The 21198-nt window shown below is 42.0% G+C and overlaps 1 protein-coding gene and 1 pseudogene across 5 annotated transcripts in view; both read left to right on the plus strand.

Moving 5' to 3' along the window:
• The window catches only part of GAPVD1 (GTPase activating protein and VPS9 domains 1), a 71829-nt gene extending 55014 nt beyond the window's left edge, over positions 1–16815 (plus strand). For all 5 annotated transcript variants that reach the window (XM_019421142.2, XM_019421144.2, XM_019421145.2 and 2 more), the window contains 9 exons: positions 2654–2776; positions 4343–4472; positions 5495–5604; positions 5808–5967; positions 6823–7010; positions 7707–7920; positions 10121–10193; positions 11126–11323; positions 12783–16815. In XM_019421142.2, the coding sequence (XP_019276687.1) occupies positions 2654–2776; positions 4343–4472; positions 5495–5604; positions 5808–5967; positions 6823–7010; positions 7707–7920; positions 10121–10193; positions 11126–11323; positions 12783–12923 (1337 nt within the window). In that variant the 3' untranslated portion in view covers positions 12924–16815. The remainder of the gene's footprint in view (positions 1–2653; positions 2777–4342; positions 4473–5494; positions 5605–5807; positions 5968–6822; positions 7011–7706; positions 7921–10120; positions 10194–11125; positions 11324–12782) is intronic.
• Positions 15822–19618, plus strand: LOC109249957 (single-stranded DNA-binding protein, mitochondrial-like; annotated as a pseudogene).
• The last annotated feature ends 1580 nt before the right edge of the window (positions 19619–21198 follow it).

Here is a 21198-nt window from a genome sequence, read left to right on the forward strand (position 1 = left end):
TCCCATTTTAATGCATGTTATTCTAATATCTGGCTCCTTCTAATTGGATGTATTTCCATGGTCTAGCATACCGTCTGGTGAGGTGACTTTGTGGGAATGAAGGGCTTTGGAGAGCAGGCGCTGGGCTTCCAGGCCATGGTTCTGTGCGAGAGCCAGCAAGCCTCTCTTATTCAATCAGCAAATACTTTCTGAACATCTGACTCGTGCCAGGCACTGTGCTGAGTGTTGTAGTTATTAAGTCAAATCACATGTCCCGTCTTCTTCAGGAATTACAGTCTGATTGAGAAGAATTGGAAACATTTGTTTCCTGTCCATGTTCCTAGTATTAGAACACCACCAGCATTTATGGAGGGAAATTCTTATAATGAAATCTGTTTTTAAAATGTCGAATCAGTCATTGGAGAAGTTATAAGTTATTTTTTACTTGTGTCTTTGGGCAAACATATTTCTTGGTTCTTGGTGCCTAATCTAGAAGCTAAGTAGGGTAAGTTTTTTTTCCATAAGATACTTCATTTTCTTTGTATTTGATTCAGGCAACTTAGATTCCCTACTAATGTAGAAATATTTCTACCCAGTTCTAATTAGTTACCTGTTGAAAATTATCGTTAAAACAATTTTTAAATGTTATGAAAGGATATTTCTTAACAGTCTGTCCATAATCCAGTCACCCTAACTGTTCTTTTTTTTTTTTTTTTTCCCCGTGTTGTTTCCCAGTCTTTCCATATTTGTATGTGGCTTTTTCATGACGGAATCGGATTATGTGTGTAACTTTGCATCCTTCTTTCACCAAATGTGATTTCATAAACCCTCTCCAGTTTCTACTAGACATGGTTGGTTTTTAATAATTTGTAGTGACTCACAGATAATCTGTCATATCATTTTATGGCCTCCTGAATGTTCTCTTACTTTTGGATACTTAAATGGTATCCAGTTTTTTACTGTGAAAATAATGCTCACAGCTTCGTATATACAGCATTTTTTGTTTATTTCCATTATTTTCCTGGGATAAAATTCTTTTTTTTTTAATTGCTAATGTTTATTTGAGAGAGAAAGGAAGAGAGAGAATCCCAAGCAGGCTCTGTACTGTCTGCACCAAGCCCAATGTGGGGCTCGATCCCACCAACTGTGAGATGATGACCTGAGCTGAGGTCAAGTCAGATGCTTAACCTACTGAGCCACCCAGGTACCCCTTCCTGGAAAAAAATTCTTAAGAACGGCATAGAATTAGAGGTTATAAGTGACATTATGGCTATACGATTAGCCAAATTTTATTCCCTTTTTCAGAGCCCTCAACAGCACTCAAAACCAATAGCAAAAAGGTACTCCCCTTCCAAAGAAAGATTTTGTAATGATAGATGTTTTATCAGTTTACATTTTGAAGATCAGATTTTATTAGAACTCTTTTCTCATGAATTCAAATACCATTACAGCAGAAAGATTCAATTACTTTGGAAATCCTCTTTTTCTGTAATTTACTGCAATTATACAGAGACATGGATACTAAATTTTATTTTCCATGGAGACGGAAGAGCCCATGAGCATATACTGCTTAACCTTTCTATACCTGATTTCCTCCTCTAGAGAGTGAAGGTGATAAAAGTACCTCCCTGTAGGGTTGTTGTGATGATTGAGATTGTTCGTAAAAGGTGCTTAGCACAGTTTCTGGCATGTGGTAAGTGCTCAAGAAATGTTAGCTGCTATTATTATTAGCTGCTATTACGCACCCACATATATAATCTAGTGATTTTTTATGTGTTGTTAGACTTCTTGAAAAATGGGATTCTACCAGAATATGGACATTTGTGGTTACCTGCTTGGTCTGGATCTATCTCAGGAGTTTGCATTTCACTATAGAACTTTATTTTGTCCCATAGATCTGTAGCAGCTCTTTGCTTTGATGACTGTTAATTAATGACTCTGCCATCTTAGGCTCCAGGAACACATTTCAGTGTGCTGATTTTGCTGACAGGATAATGGTCCTGAAAGTAAACAGTGCTACATCTGTGATTGTGATAAGCTTTTTCTCCCTATACCCCGGGTACATTTCCAGCACTCTCCAGCAGTGGCTAGATTCACAAAAGTGCTCTCTTCCAGCAGCTTCACTGTCGTGGTCAGATTTAGTGAGACAGAATATTAATATCTAAAGGTTTGAAATGTGTAGAGAGAGAAAGTCATACAGCAAGAATGGAAGAAGGCTTTTTTTTTTTTTTATTTAAAAGGGATTAATTCTAAATTTGATACTTTTTTTTACCCTTCAGCATGGAGATGTCTGAATAAATGAATCTGCCTATAACAATGCATTGTTGGAAGTTCTGTTAGCATGCATTGGTAATAACAGTGACTTGAGTTATAAGCACTTTAGAAACCCATCATCCATTTAGTCTGCACTGAATTTCTTAACACCATCATGCAGAATTTTGGCGATGATGAGAAAGTGGAGCTAATCCTCCCAATTGCGTGCTTTGGCAAGGCTCTCAGACCTAGAAATGGGACGAGCAGGCAGCTGCATGGTGCCTCTTAACATTGAGATATGTGCTCTTTTTAAGTCTCACCTCCTAATCCGTCTTTGGGATTATGCTACTGGTATCATACTAACATCAGAGTTGGTGCAAACCAAGGGAAGCTAATTCTCTCACTCTCCTTTCCCCTGCAGATGATCCCAGCCCTAGACTCAGTGCACAAGCTCAGGTCGCTGAGGATATTCTGGACAAATACAGGAATGCCATTAAACGAACCAGCCCCAGTGAAGGAGCAATGGCAAACTATGAAAGTACAGGTGATAATCATGATAAAGATTTGAATATAGTTAACCCTAAACAGTGTGGGGGTGGGGGTGGCGGGTGGGAAAGGGGGTAGGGGCACCAACCTCCTGCATAGTTAAAAATTCATATGTGACTTTTGACTCCCCCAAAACTTAACTGCTAATAGCCTGCTGTTGACTGGAAACCTTAACAGTAACAAATAGTTAACACATATCTGTGTGTTACACGTTTAATACACTGTATTCTTACCGTAAAGTAAGCTAGAGGAAAGACAGTGTTGTTAAGGAAATCATTGTTAAGGAAATACAGTCACAGTACCGTATGTATTTATTGAAAAAAATCCATGTAGGGGTGCCTGACTGGCTCAGTCGGAAGAGCCTATGACTCTTGATCTTGGGGTTGTGAGTTTGAGCCCCCGCTTTGGGTGTAGACATTGCTTAAAAATAAAATTAAAAAAAAAATAAGGAAAACAAATCCATATATATATGTGGACCCATGCATTTCAAACCTGTGTTGTTCAAGGGTCAACTGTACTAACTTTGGTATCACAGTGAAAAAAGTGATCTGAATAAAAAGTAGCTTTTTAATGGCTACTTTGAATAGTGTTCAGAAAAATATGGTATAATCCCCATGATGAAGAGGAGAGGAAAAGTATATAAAAGCATAAATTGTATGCACATGTGTTTATGCTTGTATGTGCACAGTGTCTCTGGAAGAATCTGACAAAGCTGTAATGTGAGCTGACTCAAGGGAAATTCATAGGGAGCACAGTGGGAAGCCGGAGTAGAGGAGAACTTCCCATACTGACTATTTTGAAAAAATAAATAACAAAAGATTTGAAAGAATAGTACAGTGGAGGTCCATAGTCCCTCTACCTTTATCAGGTGTTAACATTTTGCCACCTTCTCTCCATGTATTTTTTCCTGAAGCATTTGAAATTATCTCCTAGTAAACATATTTGCTCTATGTAAGGACAGGATCTTTATTATACTAATGAATTTTTATTCCTTTTGATTTTGTACATGAACATATTCTCTAAATTGGTTAATTAGAAACATAAAAACCGCTGCGGGAACCACAGATCGGTCCTGGCTGCGTTTGTGAGTTCGTCCCAGCTCATTCTTGGGCAGTGGGAAGGGCGCTCAGGTCTCCCAGCCTCCTTACTAGGGCGCGTGGTTCACCTCAGCAGCCAGCTAGCCCAGGGCTTTACAGCAAGCCGCTTTCTGATTGGGCAAGACCCCATGTCTATAAAAGAGGGTTTTATGTAGAATGATTTTTGAGGCTCCTCTTGGTTCTGTGGTTCAGTGAATCTGATTAGAGCATTATCTGTTTAGTCACAGACGTTTGTTGTTTTGAGTTAAGATTGGTACAGGAAGTAAAAATCATTCACTTCTCAACAACTGCTCCCTTGATTTATTGTCATTGCTATCAGCTTGTTTAAATGAATGCTTTTCCTTCTTTCTCCAAGCACTCCGGCTGAAAAGCACAGTGCAAATTTATTGTTGAGTTGCTCTGAACACGTACTAGTGCTAGACCCCCAGGTTAACCTGCTTATCCTCTCTGGGGGTGGGTTTGTGTAGAGGTCATGGGTGATGGTGAGAGTGCACAGGACTCTCCTCGTGAGGAAACACTGCAGAACATGTCGGCTGATGATCTCCCGGACTCGGCGAGCCAAGCGGCCCACCCTCAGGACTCCGCTTTTTCGTACAGGTATTTCTTTGAGAGGATTGCGAATTTGTGGGTTTGGACTTTCCATCAGCACTGCTGTCACTGCAAGTCAGGATTCATTGAGCCACCTAGTAAATGTATAAAGCAGGGGAGTCGTCTGGGTGGCTCGTTCAGTTGAGCATCTGAATCTTGATTTCGGCTCAGGTCCTGATCCCATGGTTGTGGGATCGAACCTCACATCAGGCTCTGTGCTGAGTGTGGAGCCTGCTCAAGATTATCCCTCTGGCCTTCTCCCTCGTTTGTGCTCTCTCTCTTAAGAGAAAAAAACCAAACCAAAAAAAAAAAAAAAAAAATGTATAAAGCAGAGAGAATGAATGAAATGCAGTTTCCTGAGAAAACCTTGCTTCACTTTGGATTCCATACATCAAACACTGTAATTCAGGAGTGAAGAAACATCCACCTCGTGTGCTCACAGGGACCACATACATCCTTTAAATGAAACAAGTGGCAGTGCCTTTGCAGACCCCAAGCTCTCTGCCCACGTGGGAAATGCTGGGGGAGACCAAGTGGGTGGTAGGGTGAGCCGCAGTTTCAAGCAGTAGAGTGATAGAAAGGGCTTCTTGTCGAGTGGTGAGCTTGTCTTGTGTCAAGATCAACCTTTCTCAGGAGACCTGGTGGACAGTGTCCTTAGTTTGGATGGTGAGATGGTTCTGGTGACTTCTGTGGTCCCTCCTGACCCTGGCATCATGGCGCTTTCTCATTCTCCTCCCAGTGGCCATTGTGGGATTTGGTTTATGTTACAGGGTCCAAAAGGATTTGTTTGATTCTGGTGACTTTACAGAATAGTCCTTGCCCAGAGCATTTTTATATAGCCTTGCTCCTCGGGTAACAAGTAAAGCCTGTTCCTTTAAGTGAGCTGTCAGTAAATTAAAAATTAATTTTTTATTTATTTCTGCTCGAAACATCTGAGTCCTGAGGTAGCATATTAGTTTGTATAGTGAGTGTTCATAAAATATGACCATCTCTGGATAAAGAAATTAATGCACTTTTGGTTCATTCTTCAGAGATGCAAAAAAGAAACTGAGACTTGCTCTTTGCTCTGCGGATTCCGTTGCTTTCCCAGTGCTAACCCATTCAACAAGGAATGGTCTACCAGACCACACAGACCCAGAAGGTAAGTTTTTCCTGTATTTATAGGTTGGATCATATGAAACCGCCTGTATTCCACTGTATTTAAGCTGTGTAACAATTCCATATGGTTTAGTTCTGCTGATCCATGGTAGAGCAGAATGGGATATCCCAAAGGCTGAGGGATGGTATACAATGGAAATTCTCAACAATAACAGAATTCTTTTGTTTGTTTGTTTGTTTGTTTAGACAATGAAATTGTTTGCTTCCTAAAAGTTCAAATAGCTGAAGCAATTAACTTACAAGATAAGAACTTAATGGCTCAACTTCAAGAAACTATGCGCTGTGTGTGCCGCTTTGATAACAGAACTTGTAGGAAACTGCTGGCCTCTATTGCCGAGGACTACAGGTAATTGCCCAGCTTGCTTCACTTGTCAGCCTATTTTCAGCTCCACGTGTCTTTTTTTATTTCACAAGTGAATCTGGGCTTACTGCAATGTGCTTGGCTGTGTTTACCCGGATGACGAACACGTTTGGATATTTATCTGGAAGTGTAGTTGTAAATGAGCAGTTCTGACTAACAGAGAAATTCAGTTTCCTTCAGCTTTGCACAGAAGCCGTGCTAGCAGAGGTGAGGCCAGAATAGCTAGGATATCCTTCTCCTTTTTTTCGGGGTGATAGGAAAAACAATTTCCTGGAGTAGGGAAGGAGTAGGCCTAAAAATTGCTGCCCTCTGTCTGCTGCTAGCCCTTTGCTAACAGTTCAGGAGAAGAATGTAATAGAGATCCTTGGGAAATGAAGAGGCCCCTGGGCTTAGGGAATGGGCACTTTAGTGATTGTTACAATTAGACTATAAGCAAATAATTGATGATACGTTTAATGGTCTAGTGGTGTATTAACCTATATTTTGTAATTATTTTAGTCTTCTATAGCTATCAATTTCCTGTGAAGTATGAGGTCCTATCCTACCAACATGGAGACTGTGGGCCAAGATAAAATAGACCAACGATGCCAAGGGACTTAGCAACATTTAGTGAGTTGGGTAGCTAAGTGTTCAGCCCAGTAGACGTTATTCTTCACAAATACGCACAATGGTTCTGTTTCTTAAGCAGGCAGCATTATTAGTCCTCAAGACAGTTGTCTGTAGCCTGACGTGGCTAATTGGTAAAACCAAAGTCTATGAGAGAAAAAATTAAGACTCTTAGTCTCCAAAAAAGCGTGCACTGTACGTATGTGATGTCCTGCAAAGCATATTTCCTTTTAGGAAAAGGGCCCCCTATATTGCTTATCTCACTCGCTGTCGGCAAGGACTGCAGACCACGCAGGCTCACCTGGAAAGGCTACTGCAAAGGGTCTTGCGGGACAAAGAGGTGGCCAATCGATACTTTACCACCGTCTGTGTAAGGTTGCTGCTTGAGAGCAAAGAAAAGAAGATCAGGGAATTCATTCAAGGTAACTAAAGACCTTTAGTTGAAGCATCTCTTCAGCCATGGATTCGTGGGGAGATTTGGAAATTTTTGTTTTGCTGATTTGAGTATCTGCATGTCTACAAGTAGTCCCTTAAATTCCCACGTGTTTTATGGATTCTTAATTAAACCTTAATGTCCAACCAATACATTCCATTTTTATCCTGGATCGAATATCTGTAGTTTATACAAAATTGGGAAAATTGGTTAGAGTTTTGGATCCTGTGTATGTTTTTCTCACATTTAAAAATAAAGCATATCATTTTTAAAAAGCTTTTAACTTTTTAATTTTTTAAATTCCACTATAATAATATATATATGGTGTTCTATTAGTTTTAGGTGTACAGTGTAGAGATTCAGTAAGTCTATACATTAGTGAAAGTATGTCATTTTTATATCGTTTTTAAATTTTTATTTTTTTTCTTAAAGTCAAAAAACCTTTTTTTTTCAAAGTATGTCATTTTTATGACAAACCCCTTGCTTTTAAACTTTTGCATATCTCTTACCTATCTTCTGATTTTAATGATCTGACCACATTCTCCTAAAATAAGCCATATCCATATACACTTTTGGCTTTAAGAACATAATATCTGCAGAGCTAGTGATTAAAATGATTTCTGTAATTTCCTTTTTAAGATTATTCAGATAGTATATTATAAAAAATTATTATTTTGCATTGGAGACTTTCAGAAACTCACAGCAGCTGATGATAAAACTGCTCAGGTAGAGGATTTTCTGCAGTTCCTTTATGGTGCAATGGCCCAGGACGTCATATGGCAGAACGCGAGTGAGGAGCAGCTTCAGGATGCTCAGCTGGCCATTGAACGAAGTGTGATGAATCGGATTTTCAAGCTTGCTTTCTACCCTAACCAGGATGGGGACATACTTCGTGACCAGTGAGCACTCCCATGTTTACCGCACCTGTGTTGACCACGTAGGGGTACATCAGCCAGTCCCGTGTTTTACACAAGCTGTGCATGAGACTTAGTGATGCCAGTAAAGGCAGTGCGTGCTATCGTTTTCCCCCATCTGAGTGACAAGGGAGAAAGAAGGATAGCACTCTGTTTTCAGGGAGTGGGGAATTGGGCCGGAGGGCATATCAATCGGTATGGCCTTCCTGGAAGGCCCTGCTGCTATTCTGCCTTAGTTGTTCTCCCCTTCTTTCCTCTTCCTGCTCTTCCTTATCCTTCACATCTTGACTGCAGCACCACTCTTCTGACCTTTCTGACCAGGGTCAGTCCCTGGCAGGGCTCTCTCGGACCTGCGTACCTTTCTTTAGCACTTGCCACTGTTGGGGTTTCACATCTGGTAGAGTCACAGTTCCTCGGCCTGGCACTACTGGCACGTGGGGCCAGGTAACTCCTTGGTGTGGGAGGCTGCTGTGTGCCTTGCAGGATGTTTGGCAGCATCTCTGGTCTGTACACAGGAGATGCTGGTAGTTCCCCACCAGTTGTAAGAACCAGAATGTCTCCAGACATTGCCAGATGTCCCTCGGGAAGAGGGGAGGTGCAGAATCACCCCCTTAGTGATCCCTGCTGTGTGTGGTCATCTGGTGAACGCTTCTCTCCTCCACTGGATTGTCGTCTCCGTGAGAGCAGGAACATAACGCTGTTAGTTACCACTCTGTCCCAGCATCAAGCACAGGGCTTGACTTCTGTATGCTCATTATTTATTTATTAAGAATGAAAAGCTGTATGTTTGAATATCAAAAAATATCTGGAAATCTATGATGTATGAGTCATGTCTCAATAAAGCTGGTTTTAAAAAGTAATCCTAAAAAAAATTTATCCTGGGGAAAAAAAAAAAAAAAGAAACCTGGAGTGGTAACAGTGGTTATATTTGGGGTAATGAGACTATGGGTGATTTCTCATTTTCATTTTCCCTCTCTTGCACTTTCTTGAACACTGCTTCACAACCCTGTTTCTGCCCCAGGCATGTTGAGGTGGCTACTCTGTCCCCAGCAGTAACACCAGCTTACTGTGCCAGTGACTCTCAAGGGGTCCATGTGATAGGACCTCAGGATGAGTCATGAGTGGTTAATAGAAGCTTTCTTTCACAGAAATGCTAAGGTCTTACATGTATGTTTGAGAGCACTCACTCTTCTGTGAATGGGTTAGGGTTGTTCTAGCCTGCCTCTCCCGCTCTTCATAGTCTAAGAGGCACACCCCATGGGGCGCCTGGGGGGCTCAGTCAGTTGAGCATCCGACTTCAGCTCGGGTCATCTCACGGTTCATGGGTTCGAGCCCCACGTCGGGCTCTGTTCTGACAGCTTGGAACCTGGACTGCGCTTTGGATTCTGTGTCTCCCTCTCTCTCTGCCCCTCCCCCGCTCATGCTCTGTCTCTCTCTCTCTCTCAAAAATAAATAAACATTAAGAGGCACACCCCGGCTTCTGTGCCTCATTCACCAAATGGGACATATTTTCTTTCCGGAGACCAGTTTTTAGCTTCCAGAATGGGATAAATGGGAGTAGGGGCATTCAAACTGTATTTCCTGCAAAGAGCAGTATTAGGTACCCTCTCCTCCGTGGCATGTCTTCAGGTTTTATAGAGTGCACAGTTAACCAGTGCTCTGGAAAAAACAGTAGAAGCCAGGAAGGCTGGGTTTAGCCCCTGCTGCTAACCCTTGTGTGACCTCAGGCAAGCTTTTCACCTGTCTAAGCCTGATTATTTTCATCTATGAAATAGGAGAGAGGTTGAGTGTTCTCAGAGTCCCTTCTCTGTCTGAGCTTCTGTGGTCTTTGGTTTCTGGCTTTTAATCCCTCTACTTCCTCTGTGCTTTTTACTAATGAGTGTGTCCGGGTGGCTTCTGGGCTAGGGCTCCTCCCCTTTCTCCTTTGGAATGCTGAACTGGGCTGGGAAGGAAGGACGTCCCTACTCTCCTTGCCTCCCCTCAGCCCACTCAGCATTTCTAAGGAGATCCTAAGTGTGAGACACTTTTGACAAGAGGGAATACTTACAGCTAAGCGTCTCAACTGTAATTGTAATCTGTCTCTCGAAAGAAGTCTTTAACGTTTTAAATGTTTTGAAAAAGAACATTTTTTATGTGCCTTTTTTTCTGAAATATGTATTTACATATGTGTTTTTGGGGTTTTCAGAGTCCTTCATGAACATATTCAGAGATTGTCTAAAGTAGTGACTGCGAATCACAGAGCTCTACAGATACCAGAGGTAATACAGTTTTATGTAGTATTAGTAGTTGCTTGATAACGCCGTATGCACGTTCAGAACATAATAAATTATAAAACACAATTTGCATTCAAGGTATTTCTAACTTTAAAGTTCTCAGAGGTCCTAGGATTAACATATCCTGGCATGGAAGGGGCCTTGGGGAGAGGAGGAGGAGGGCTGCACTGAGGGGCCCCTGCCCAGATGCCACTCAGCGTGCAGGCGGGGCTTCTGCCTACACCTGCTCCGCCTGCAGCAGCCTTGCTCTCCAGGGATGTTTTTATAGCCAGGTTTCTGCAGAAATGTCCCATTCCAGTAAGGGATCTGGTGGCACTCCACAGAATGTGACAGCTATTCCAGGGGAACAAATTGAATCTGAATGTGACATCAAAGTTACCTGTTAGTGTCATACAACGTCTACAAAATAATGGAAAATTTCAGGTATTTGACTTTTCTGGTTGTTTTATTAGTGTCCCCACTAATGAAGTGTCAGTATAAGTTTATAAATTACCTTGGTTTTTTTTTAATCTGTTCTTTCTAGAACTACTGCAACAAAGGTAACATATTTTTACGATATTTTCCTTCAGAAGTAGCTTGTTTGTAGTTTTAGAATCAGCTGCTCCTTGTAGATAAGTTCCATTCTACCTATTTAAGAAAGATAATTGTTTGGCATTTTATGAGGTCTAGGTTGGTGTTATCATATGTCCTTTCCTCCATTAATGGAGGATTGATTCATTTGAAAATGCAAAGCAAATTATTTAAAAATTTACTAAACTTCAGTCTTAGTGGAAGGGAGGGAACCACAATCTGGTTTTACAGAAGAAAGGAAAAGGCACCAAGCTTACCCTTCTGCTTCCTGACATGGAGGTTGTCCTGGTCGCTTCCTGTAGTTGCTGTTGAATTCAAGATTCGGGTCTGTTTGTGATCTCGCTTAGGTTTATCTTCGGGAGGCACCATGGCCATCCGCACAGTCAGAAATCAGGACAATAAGTGCTTACAAGACGCCCCGGGACAAAGTGCAGTGCATCCTGCGAATGTGCTCCACGATCATGAACCTCCTGAGTCTGGCCAATGAGGACTCCGTCCCCGGAGCAGATGACTTTGTCCCTGTTTTGGTATTTGTGTTGATAAAGGTGGGCCCCTCACTACTATTAATGAAGAGAGTTTATTTGGCGGTTCCAAGCAGGTTGGTGCGGGGCTTCACGTGCTCTTGCCAGTCTCAAGCTCTGTGTTACCCAGAAAGAGTCTAATGTGAAGTCTTGTTCTGTCCAAAAGTTAAGATTTTCGAAAGAAAGGATAGGAGGACCGGATTCCTAGATGAACATTTTCAACTTTTACATGCCTGAGGTTCTTGGTTGGGGCTCGGTATGTAATTATTGAGTGAGTGAATGAGGGAAAATTCTTTTTATTGTGCTCTTACCATCTTCTTCCACACTGAATTTCTCATAGTCCTTGTCACCTGAACCGTCAAATCTACCAAACACCTGTCTCCTTTTGGCCTCTTATTTTGTAATTGTGCCATGTTATCTTTTTAAAGGTTTGTTTATTTATTTTGAGAGAGGGAGAGAGAGCAAGCAGGGAAGGGATAGAGGGAGGGAGAGAGAGAATCCCAAGCAGGTTCTGGGCTGTCAGCACAGAGCCTGACGTGGGGCTTGATCCCATGAACTGTGAGATCATGACCTGAGCCGAAATCAGGAGTCAGATGCTTAACCTACTGGGCCACCCAGGCGCCCCTGTGCCATATTATCTTAAAATGTACTGGTGTCTCTTGTGTTTTTTTTTTTTACTTTAAAATTGAAATGTCATCGTTTAAATGGTTTATTGTGAGCATTTTCAGGGGAACCATGCAGTTTGAGTGCACACAGCTGCCAAGTGACTGTGTCACTTATGTGTTCCAGTTAGCTCAGACCACCTGTTGACGTCTAAAGTATATCTGACATATGTTTTACTAATTCTTGATATTGCGGTATTTCTGCAATCTGAATTCTTAGCTCAGTCGACAGCCTATAGGATCAGTGTGCGGTCAGCCTTCCCGACTCCTGCTGTCGGCCGTTGTCCTTGTATCTTCCAGGTGTGATGTGTCTCGTTCTTTGCAGAGCCAGTGCGAGCTCGTTCTGGGGCACAGGCCTTAGTGTGTCCTCCCAACCACTTACAACGCCTGTGTCCTTTCTGTCTATGTGAAGAAAGTGAAAAAGCAGGCAGCTCACCATATTATCTTTTTAGTTTTTTTTCTTTCTCAATTGGTGTACAGCCTTTATTTCCTTATCTAACATTCTGGAATCCTGGGATGTGTTGAGTAAAGTCCACTAGGATTAGTTCAGCCTCCATAAGGACCAGCAAGCTTCATTGACTTACAAGGATAGAAAGGTCTAGATAGTTCAGCTGGCATTAGAACCTGAGTTGCCTTTCCAGTATACCGTTGTTACTCATAGTGGCTAAGGTTTATAAATTGCTCCCGAAGAAGACTTTGGGGATTATTTTCAAAAGGACTGGTGTCTCTTTCATAGGAAGACATTGGAAGATGTGAGCTTAGAGGGTTTTCGCGGAGTTGTACATCTGAGTAATTGACTCTCTTTGTTTTCACTTCTCTAGGCAAATCCACCCTGTTTGCTGTCTACCGTCCAGTATATCAGTAGCTTTTATGCCAGCTGTCTGTCTGGAGAGGAGTCCTACTGGTGGATGCAGTTCACGGCAGCGGTGGAATTCATTAAAACGATTGATGACCGGAAGTGACCAAGACCAAGGCCCACCGAGGCAGCAGACTGTTAGGCGGGCAAACAGCTCTCTTAGAAAATGTACCAGCTGCTTTGAAGGCTGAAGATTGTTTTTGTATAATATTGTACAGCGTTCAGACATTTTAAAACAGATCTTTACTAAACAGATTAATGAGCTAACAAGCAGGTTCTCTTTTCTTTGGGCTCTTTTCTTTTCTGTTGCATATTTGGTTATTTTCTTGTCCCAAGTAGAGACTAGTACTGCAAAAAGGGACCACATTTTTCAGGTATTTTGAAATATTAAAAAACAGAACAAAATCTAGAAAATTCCTAGATCTCCATTCACGAATACCCATTCTTTCCTTTTATTTAAAAAAACAAAAAAGAAAAAGAAAAGAACAGTACACCTCTTTTTAGATGCTGCGTAATCTTCTATGCATCTAATGGAAGGAAAATAGCAGTTGCACTGAGGATTATAATAGTGGTGACATTAGTGGCATTATATAAATACACTCACCTAGATCGAAAAGCTAAGAAGGAAATGTAAATATAATATATATTTATATTTGATGTAATATGGACATCTTCAGATTCTAATAAACAAGGAATATTGCTGATAGTAGGTTGTGACGTACCCTCTTGTGAAATGGTTTCCTTGACAAAGTTTAAGCTGAGCTTAAAAGCAACAAACAAATACACAGAAATATTTATTAAAGTGTAAAACAGTTTCTTGAACTTTCTAGGTGTGGAGTTTGATGCACAAGGCTGCCTTTGATGAGGGGTATAACAATCACTTAGACATTCCTCACCACAGACGTCTTTGAGCCTGCAGGAGGAGCGAGGTAGACTGTTTAATCGCCATGCGTTACATACAGAGGAACAGTAGATACCTAACATGTTACTGTGGTACATACTAAATACAGTGTAGAAACCCCAAACAGAACTCCTTTTAAACCTTTCATTGTAATATATTTTTGATGATTATTCACATTGAATGACAGACCAGGAATTCAGTGAATGTCATTTTTTTAAAAACTAATTTGTATTGTCTGCTCTAGTGATACAAGTTTTACTAGTGATAAACTATTTTAATCAACCATATTATTCTTATGGAAAAAAATCTATTTTGGCAGGTTTCTGTGCCTTTATTTCCCTCTTCTGAACAAAAGTCTGGGTTTCAGTATTTTGGTTTGATTGTATATTGATAATTAATCAGGAATGGGTGTTGGTGTGTGAGAAATTGGCTAGGGAGGCACACCAGAGCTTCAAGCACAAGTCTGGGGTGTAAGTCATCCCCGACTGCTCTCACTCTGTATGTTTCCTAAACTTGGTTAGCTTCTTTTATAACAAACTCAGTCCCATACTTTGAGTCCCTTGTTGCTAGCAGCATTTCTAGGCATTTTTAAGGGAACTGTGACAAACAGCGGTGAGCAGATGAATCCGGAGGCCATCTTCTTCTCTCCGAGACCTCTGTGTTTAATTGTGCCTAAAGAAGCTGGATTTTCTTTATGCTCCCATCTCTTCTCATTCATTTATTTTAGAATACCGAGATAAGTTACATAGGAGTGTGGGATGTGGTTTCTGCCTTTTAGGGAGAGATCAAAATTAAACTAGTACTACAAAATGTCCTTTTGAATGTTAGGTCAAGAAATCTGTGTAGAGTCCTGTGCTTCATGGGCTGTGACTGTCAAACCTGCCTACGTATTAGAAGTCAGATCCTGTCATTAAATACTTTACAAGACAAACAGTCTGACACGATTTCTAAGACCTAGGGCGAGTCCATTTATTTCAGTATTTGATTCAATAAATGTTAAGTCAATAGAAGACTTGGAATAGTTGAAATTCATTTTTATGGGCTTTAACGGATTTTTTTTCCTCTCCAAATGGTTGCTAAATCCATTCTGTGTTATCACTATAGAAATAAATATGAAGCTGTGGACATTGCACAGGGCTCTTTTCTGTGGAGAAGGTGGTGAGCTGTGGGTGTAGGGCTGTGCTGGAGGAAGGAGGTAAGAGCCATGCAGTGCTGGGGCCAGGGGTGAGGGTGGAACCCCAGGGAGCTGGCATCCGATTACACCTCTGAGACAGAGGCTGGGGCCTGGGGCTTAACTCGGGAGCTGGCGGAGAAGCACAGCCCGGCTCTTTAAGGAGTAGCTACATCTCCCTCTGCAAACCCTTTTAGGAGCAAGAACCAATCAGCATCAGCCATTTTGCTGGCTTGATTTCATGGCATGATTTTCTTATAGTGTTAATTTCTGAATTTAGGAGTTGGTGACTATCTGCGTGGCAGCGGTAGGGTGGGAGACAGGGAGTAATTTGACTATGCTCCTTTGGGAAGGAGGGATAGTTGTTCTTTGGTTCTTATTACATTTCCTCCCAGCACTTATTTTATATGAGGGATTAGTGCAAAAGTATAAAATCACCCATAGGAAACAGTAGCCGCTGAGTATTATGTGGAATTTGCAATGATGTTGTTAAATGGAGAGAGAGTGGCTCAGTTCACTGAAATATTCTACAGTTAACTTCTCTAGTGAAAAATCAGTTTATGTTTTGTGTTAATATTCTGCTTCCTGAAAGTTAAGCAGGAGAAACACAGACTGAGGATTGTCTTCATAAAATTACTATTTTTTTTTAAACCTGGTAAACTTTTTTGTTTTCTTTCTCCGCTTTAGTTTACGTCTCAGCCCCAGGAATTGCTGGCTTCTGCTTTTTCTTTTTAAAACCTGCTTATGAAAGCCTTTTTTTATACAGATATTAAATTGCTGTAGTAAGAGAATTAGGCTTCGTGAGGGATTGAAAATAGATGTGATGCATGGTTTTCCCTTTTCCTGTTGCGTCCTGGAAGCCTTTGTTTAATCCAGACTTTCAATATACACGTTGCTGAGGTGCTAAGCCAGAGAACAGGAACCTGGCCCAAATGGTAGTGAGGCTGCGCTCTCATCAGACCCAGCAGCTGAGCGCGCGTGCCCATCCAGCACCATCTTTGTGTAACCTGCCTTGCGGATTCCGGTTTGAGCCAAGTAAAGGTCAACTTCATGTTTTAAATGGGTGAGGCTTTAAAGACCCCGTTCTCTGATGTGATTGGGTGTGGAAAGGGAAAAGGAGGACCACACTTGCTCAAAATCATTAGTGGGTTGCATGGGAGGGATAGAAATGTAGCGGGGTTAGCTTCTTAAACGTTTTCCTCCTGCTTCTCCGTTCCTGCTTTATTTCTTTAAGGAAAAGTCTATATTTGCCCTCTTTCTAGTTCTTTTAAATCTAGTGAATTTATTCTGTATTTGATTGCCATAATTCGGGGGGTGGGGGGAAATCAGAAACCATCTTGAAGCTCAAAGAATTTTTAGTAAGTAGATTAACAGTGACGAGGTATTTTAGATATTTTGAATGCCAAAATGCTTGAGAATTTCCCGGGTTAATACTTAATATACCTTAGAATGTAGGTTACCCAAGAAGTAAGATGACCAGGAACGGCTTTATTACCCTGGAGAACACTTAGAGAAAGGGAAACATAGTTTGCGCATTGTCACGGTTGGTGTGGTTGAGCTATGGAGTCACGGTGGAGCTCATGTGTCCCACAGGCCTGCGCTCAGCAATGGTTAAGTTCGAGAGTGGGGAGGTCCTCTCCACTTGGTTAATGGCAGACAGTGTGGGCAGGGGCCACACGCCTTAAAAATTCACCCCTGCTGAGTTGATACTCTCTGTCTTGTTTACCGTATTCTTGTGCTTCTCCTGTACTAAAAAGCTTTGTACTGCCTCTCCTCTCGAAACTGATAAAACCTTACCTAAGCCTCAGTTAATGAGCTTGCACAATCTTGTATATGTACAGGAGACTCATCCTGTCTTCTAATGTGATCACTAATGTACAGTCTCATTCTGTAAAACTGATTAAAAAGGGAGAGCAGTTGAATTCACTGCGTTTTATGTTTCCATCATCTATTTTGTACGCAGAAGCATTTCTGAAAGTTTCTTTCACTCCAAATATTACTAATGTTCTCCAAGAATTCACACTTGCCTTTTTTTCATCTGAACATCTAAGGATATTTGTTAAGTGTGGTCCAGGAAGGAATTAGAATGAGCTAGCGGTTACTAACGAGATTGTGAACGTTTACTGTTTTAACACAGTTTGTATCTGGCCCTTGTATTTGGTAGCGATTCATCAGCCTTAGTTCTGAGAGCAAAAGTCCTAATCACAGTATTCCCTGAAGCCTTTATTAACCTTTTCGGCCCAGGGGAGGTGCTATTAGACAAGGAGCCCTTGTCACAAGCTCACTCTGCAGGCTTCCCTTGCTGGTGGAAAGGTGCTTTCCCTGTATTGATTGCTCCTTATTTAGAAGGAAACATTAAAAAAATTTGATTAGGGCTCAGTGTTCATTTGGTCGTTCAGTATTAAAGTTCATGCTATCACTGGCCTAAAACTGGACATAGAATTCGACTCTACTTGCCAACTTGGCATTACCTGTGTGCTTGGACTCCTGTTACATTTGTACCCACTCAACCCTTCTCTCCAAAGAAGTGGCTCTGTAGCTTTTCCCAAAGGAGGCTGAGCCAGTGGCACTGTTTAACTAGGCCTCCATGCAGCACTGCCTGTAAAACGTGTCATGATCCTGAAAAGGGAAATCCTTTCTCAGAAGCTCCTCTTGGCTGTAAACTAGAGATTTCAGTTTTCATCGGAGAGCTTTTGCTTCGGTCATTTCATTCCAGGAGAATCCTTTTCCATCTTCTTGGTGGTACCAAAATGCAGTACATAGACTTTTTAGAAAATTGACCAAAGAGGCTGGAAAATCTCTGGTTGCGAGAATCCTGAAAACATCTTCCGCATTTGGGAATAGTGCTCAGTTCCAAGTCATTGAACCTGTTGTGGATGCTGAACATGAAAACCACAGTAAACCTAATTCTGTTAACTAGGAATTCAGCATGTTGCTGGCCAAAACCATTAAATTTTATGTTCCTGTGAAAAGAGTATCTGATGTGATTTTTTAAAGTAAGCTCTGTGCCTAACGTGGGGCCTGAACTCACGACCTCGAGATCAGGATTAGCCCGCTCCACTGACTGAACCAGCCAGGTGCCCCTTTTAATGTGATTTTTAAAAATATAGGACATTTTCACTTCAGCTTTCCTTACTGCTCTTAATTTGTAGGCTTGACAAAAGTTTTTTAACCAGGGCTGTTGATTAATATACATAGCCGCTGATGTTTCTTAATCATTCCTGATGAATTGAGTCAAGGGCTCTGTTCCGACTCACTCTGGTCAAAGGAATTATAATCTCTGGGGTTGGGACCTAAAATTGTGCCCCAGGGAGTTCTGTAAACCATGCGTTTCCAAACTTCCCTGTTGAGAATCACCTGGTACTCTTGTTTGTAAATCTGAATTTATTGAGGATGGAACCAGGAATCTTTACATGCTCAAGTGGTCCTAGAGAGTCAGGAAAAGGCTAACAATTAAATTGTAGAAAAAAAGAAAATAGAAGCCATATTTCAAAGAACTGTATTACAGGTACTTGATCAGTTTTTAAGAGCAGAGTCTGAAATTGCGAGCAGTTTCGTTCTTGAAAGATCTCTGAATCGTGTGCATTTACTAGGGCAAGTGGGTCAGGACCCTGTCATGACACAGGTGGAAGAAAAACACCCAGTCACAGTATTTTCTCCAGCAAATGAGATGTGGCAATAAGAAAAGTGAAGCATACCAAGTGGGTGATGTCAGTCAAATGACAATGTGGCACAGTATGTCATCATTCCAGGCAAGTTTCAGAGATGTGGCCTATTGGTATACGAAGAAGGGTCTCGAATTTATATGGAAAGGGAAATAGACTATGGTGAATTCACGGACAAAAATAATGGAAGGTGACAAGGAACAACAGCAGTAGCTGATAACATTTTATTTCTGAGTGACCAAGTGACCAAACGAAGGCATGGAATGGACAGTTCTTATTTGGCCATTGTTTGGTAGTCTTATTTCCAAATCATGTATAGTCCTTATAATTAAGACAATTTTTTTTTAGTGTTTATTTATTTTTGACACAGAGACAGAGCGTGACTGGGGGAGAGGCAGAGAGAGACACGCACAGAATCTGAAGCAGGCTCCAGGCTCCGAGCCATCAGCACAGAACCTGAGATGAGGCTCAAACTCACAAACCGTGAGATCATGACCTGAGCCAAAGTCAGACACCTGAGTCACCCCGGTGCCCCTAGTCTTTATAATTTTTAAGGGCAAGCATTCAAAGTTTTCTTTTATATAAAAACAAAAGTAAGTCCTCCAGGTGGCATCCTCAGGGAAGTTTGAGAAGTGCCATGACAGACAGCCTTTCACCAAGTATGAACCAGTGGACCACGTGCACTGCCTAACTGGCGACATCCATAAACTTGTGATCTCACCCCGCAGCCATTGAGTCAGATTTCTGGGGGAAAGTCCAGGAATCTACATTCCTAGCGAGCTCCCCATCTGACTCTGATGCTTGTTAAAATTCAGGATCCACTGCAGAAGTTGTTCAATTTTTAAAGGCTTGGCCCCACATCCTATAAGGATGACAGGTGTGAGGAAGGCAGACCCTTACACAGGGGTGCCTGGGTGGCTCAGTCAGTTGAGTGTCTGACTTCAGCTCGGGTCATGATCTCATGGTTTGTGGGTTCAAGCCCCACAGAGGGCTTGATCTTCTGTCCCCCTCTCCCTCTGCACCTCCCCTGCTTGTCTCTCTCAAAAACAAATAAATATTAAAAAAAAAAACAAAAAAACACAACTTTCACCAGATGGCCAGTCCAGTTTATCCTGTAAGGATAGCTCTTTTTATTTGCTTAAATACAAGTGTTTTCTTTACTCATAACCAGGGTGGTTATGTAAAAACTATCTTTTCCCCAAATCTCAAATGCCTGAACATCTCCAGAGGATCGCAGTGTTCAAATTTCTGTATGAAAAAAAATATTTGTCTAATCTTCTTCCTCATAATCCTCACTATTTCGCTTTCAAAATGTCTGATTTCTGTTGTGTTTTGTTTCCGCTTACAATTGGCGTCCCATTAGTTCTCGCAGCCCCTGGCTTCTGACTTGACTTTCCTCTCTTTCCAAGCCCCTCAATCCGTGGAATCCAACTCCTGGATTTATTTACCTCCTTCCTGCCCACTCATTTCTTTAAAAAAATTTTTTTTTCAACGTTTTTTATTTATTTTTGGGACAGAGAGAGACAGAGCATGAACAGGGGAGGGGCAGAGAGAGAGGGAGACACAGAATCGGAAACAGGCTCCAGGCTCCGAGCCATCAGCCCAGAGCCTGACGCGGGGCTCGAACTCACGGACCGCGAGATCGTGACCCGGCTGAAGTCGGGCGCTTAACCGACTGCGCCACCCAGGTGCCCCTAATTTCTTGATCACCAACAACCCTGTGTCCCTTCTCTTGTGGCTGTTGCTAATGACTAATGAGGCCCTGGGGCCGAGTGGGGAGTGAGCCCGCTCCAGGAGAGGAAGGGGAAGGAGGGAAGAGCATAAAAAAGTGACAGATGACAGAAAGGGAAGGTGGTAAGGGCCTCCCCCTAGCACTTCCTCCACTGCAAAACTGGACCACACCCACCAGCCTGAAGTGTCTTCCCTCCCTGGAAGGTTCCTGCCACCTGAAAAGCCATGGTTTTGAGTTGTGTGTGGCTGTAGCACCGGAAGACGGTTCTAAGCTTCGCCACGAACCAGACCTAAGGCAAGTGACAACTTCGAAGGGCTGTTACCGGTTGGGCTCTATTATCTCAATGACCCTTCCAGTATCTGATTTTTTCATATGTATATTAGGATTATATATATCATCTTGAAATATTTCTCCTGCCCTATCGTTTGAGGGATGTAGCTAAAGCGCACTGACACCGTGGAGGTCACCCTAGACGGGCAGCAGTGGCTATGCCCCTAGACATTCCAGGCACACATGAACAACCCGTGAGCACAGAAACCACTCGAAAGGAACCCATTTTTAACTGAAACGCTCTGTAGTGAACCTACGTCTTTTGTGCTGTGGTCATGAATACTAACTAGAGTGGAACAATTTCTGAAGCTTTCCTTTTTACCCTTCTGGATTTGGATACTTCAGTCCATAAGCATCCTGCCCCATCCTGCCTCTGGCGCTTTGCTTCACTGCCCCCATCTCTGGGTCACCCAAACCTCCTGATGTCTCCCGAGCAACTTCTCCTGAATGTACGTCCACTACCACAGCTGTTTTCCCCCACCTCCGTTCCCGCAACCACCTTCCGACTCCCTCCAGGCCCTTTCTCCTAGGTGCTCTTACAATTAGGTCTAATCAGATTCCCCTTCTGCCTAAAATTCTCTC

Source organism: Panthera pardus, unplaced genomic scaffold, assembly GCF_024362965.1.
Source record: "Panthera pardus isolate Hobbes unplaced genomic scaffold, ASM2436296v1 HiC_scaffold_20, whole genome shotgun sequence".
In the NCBI taxonomy this organism is placed as follows: Eukaryota; Metazoa; Chordata; class Mammalia; order Carnivora; family Felidae; genus Panthera; species Panthera pardus.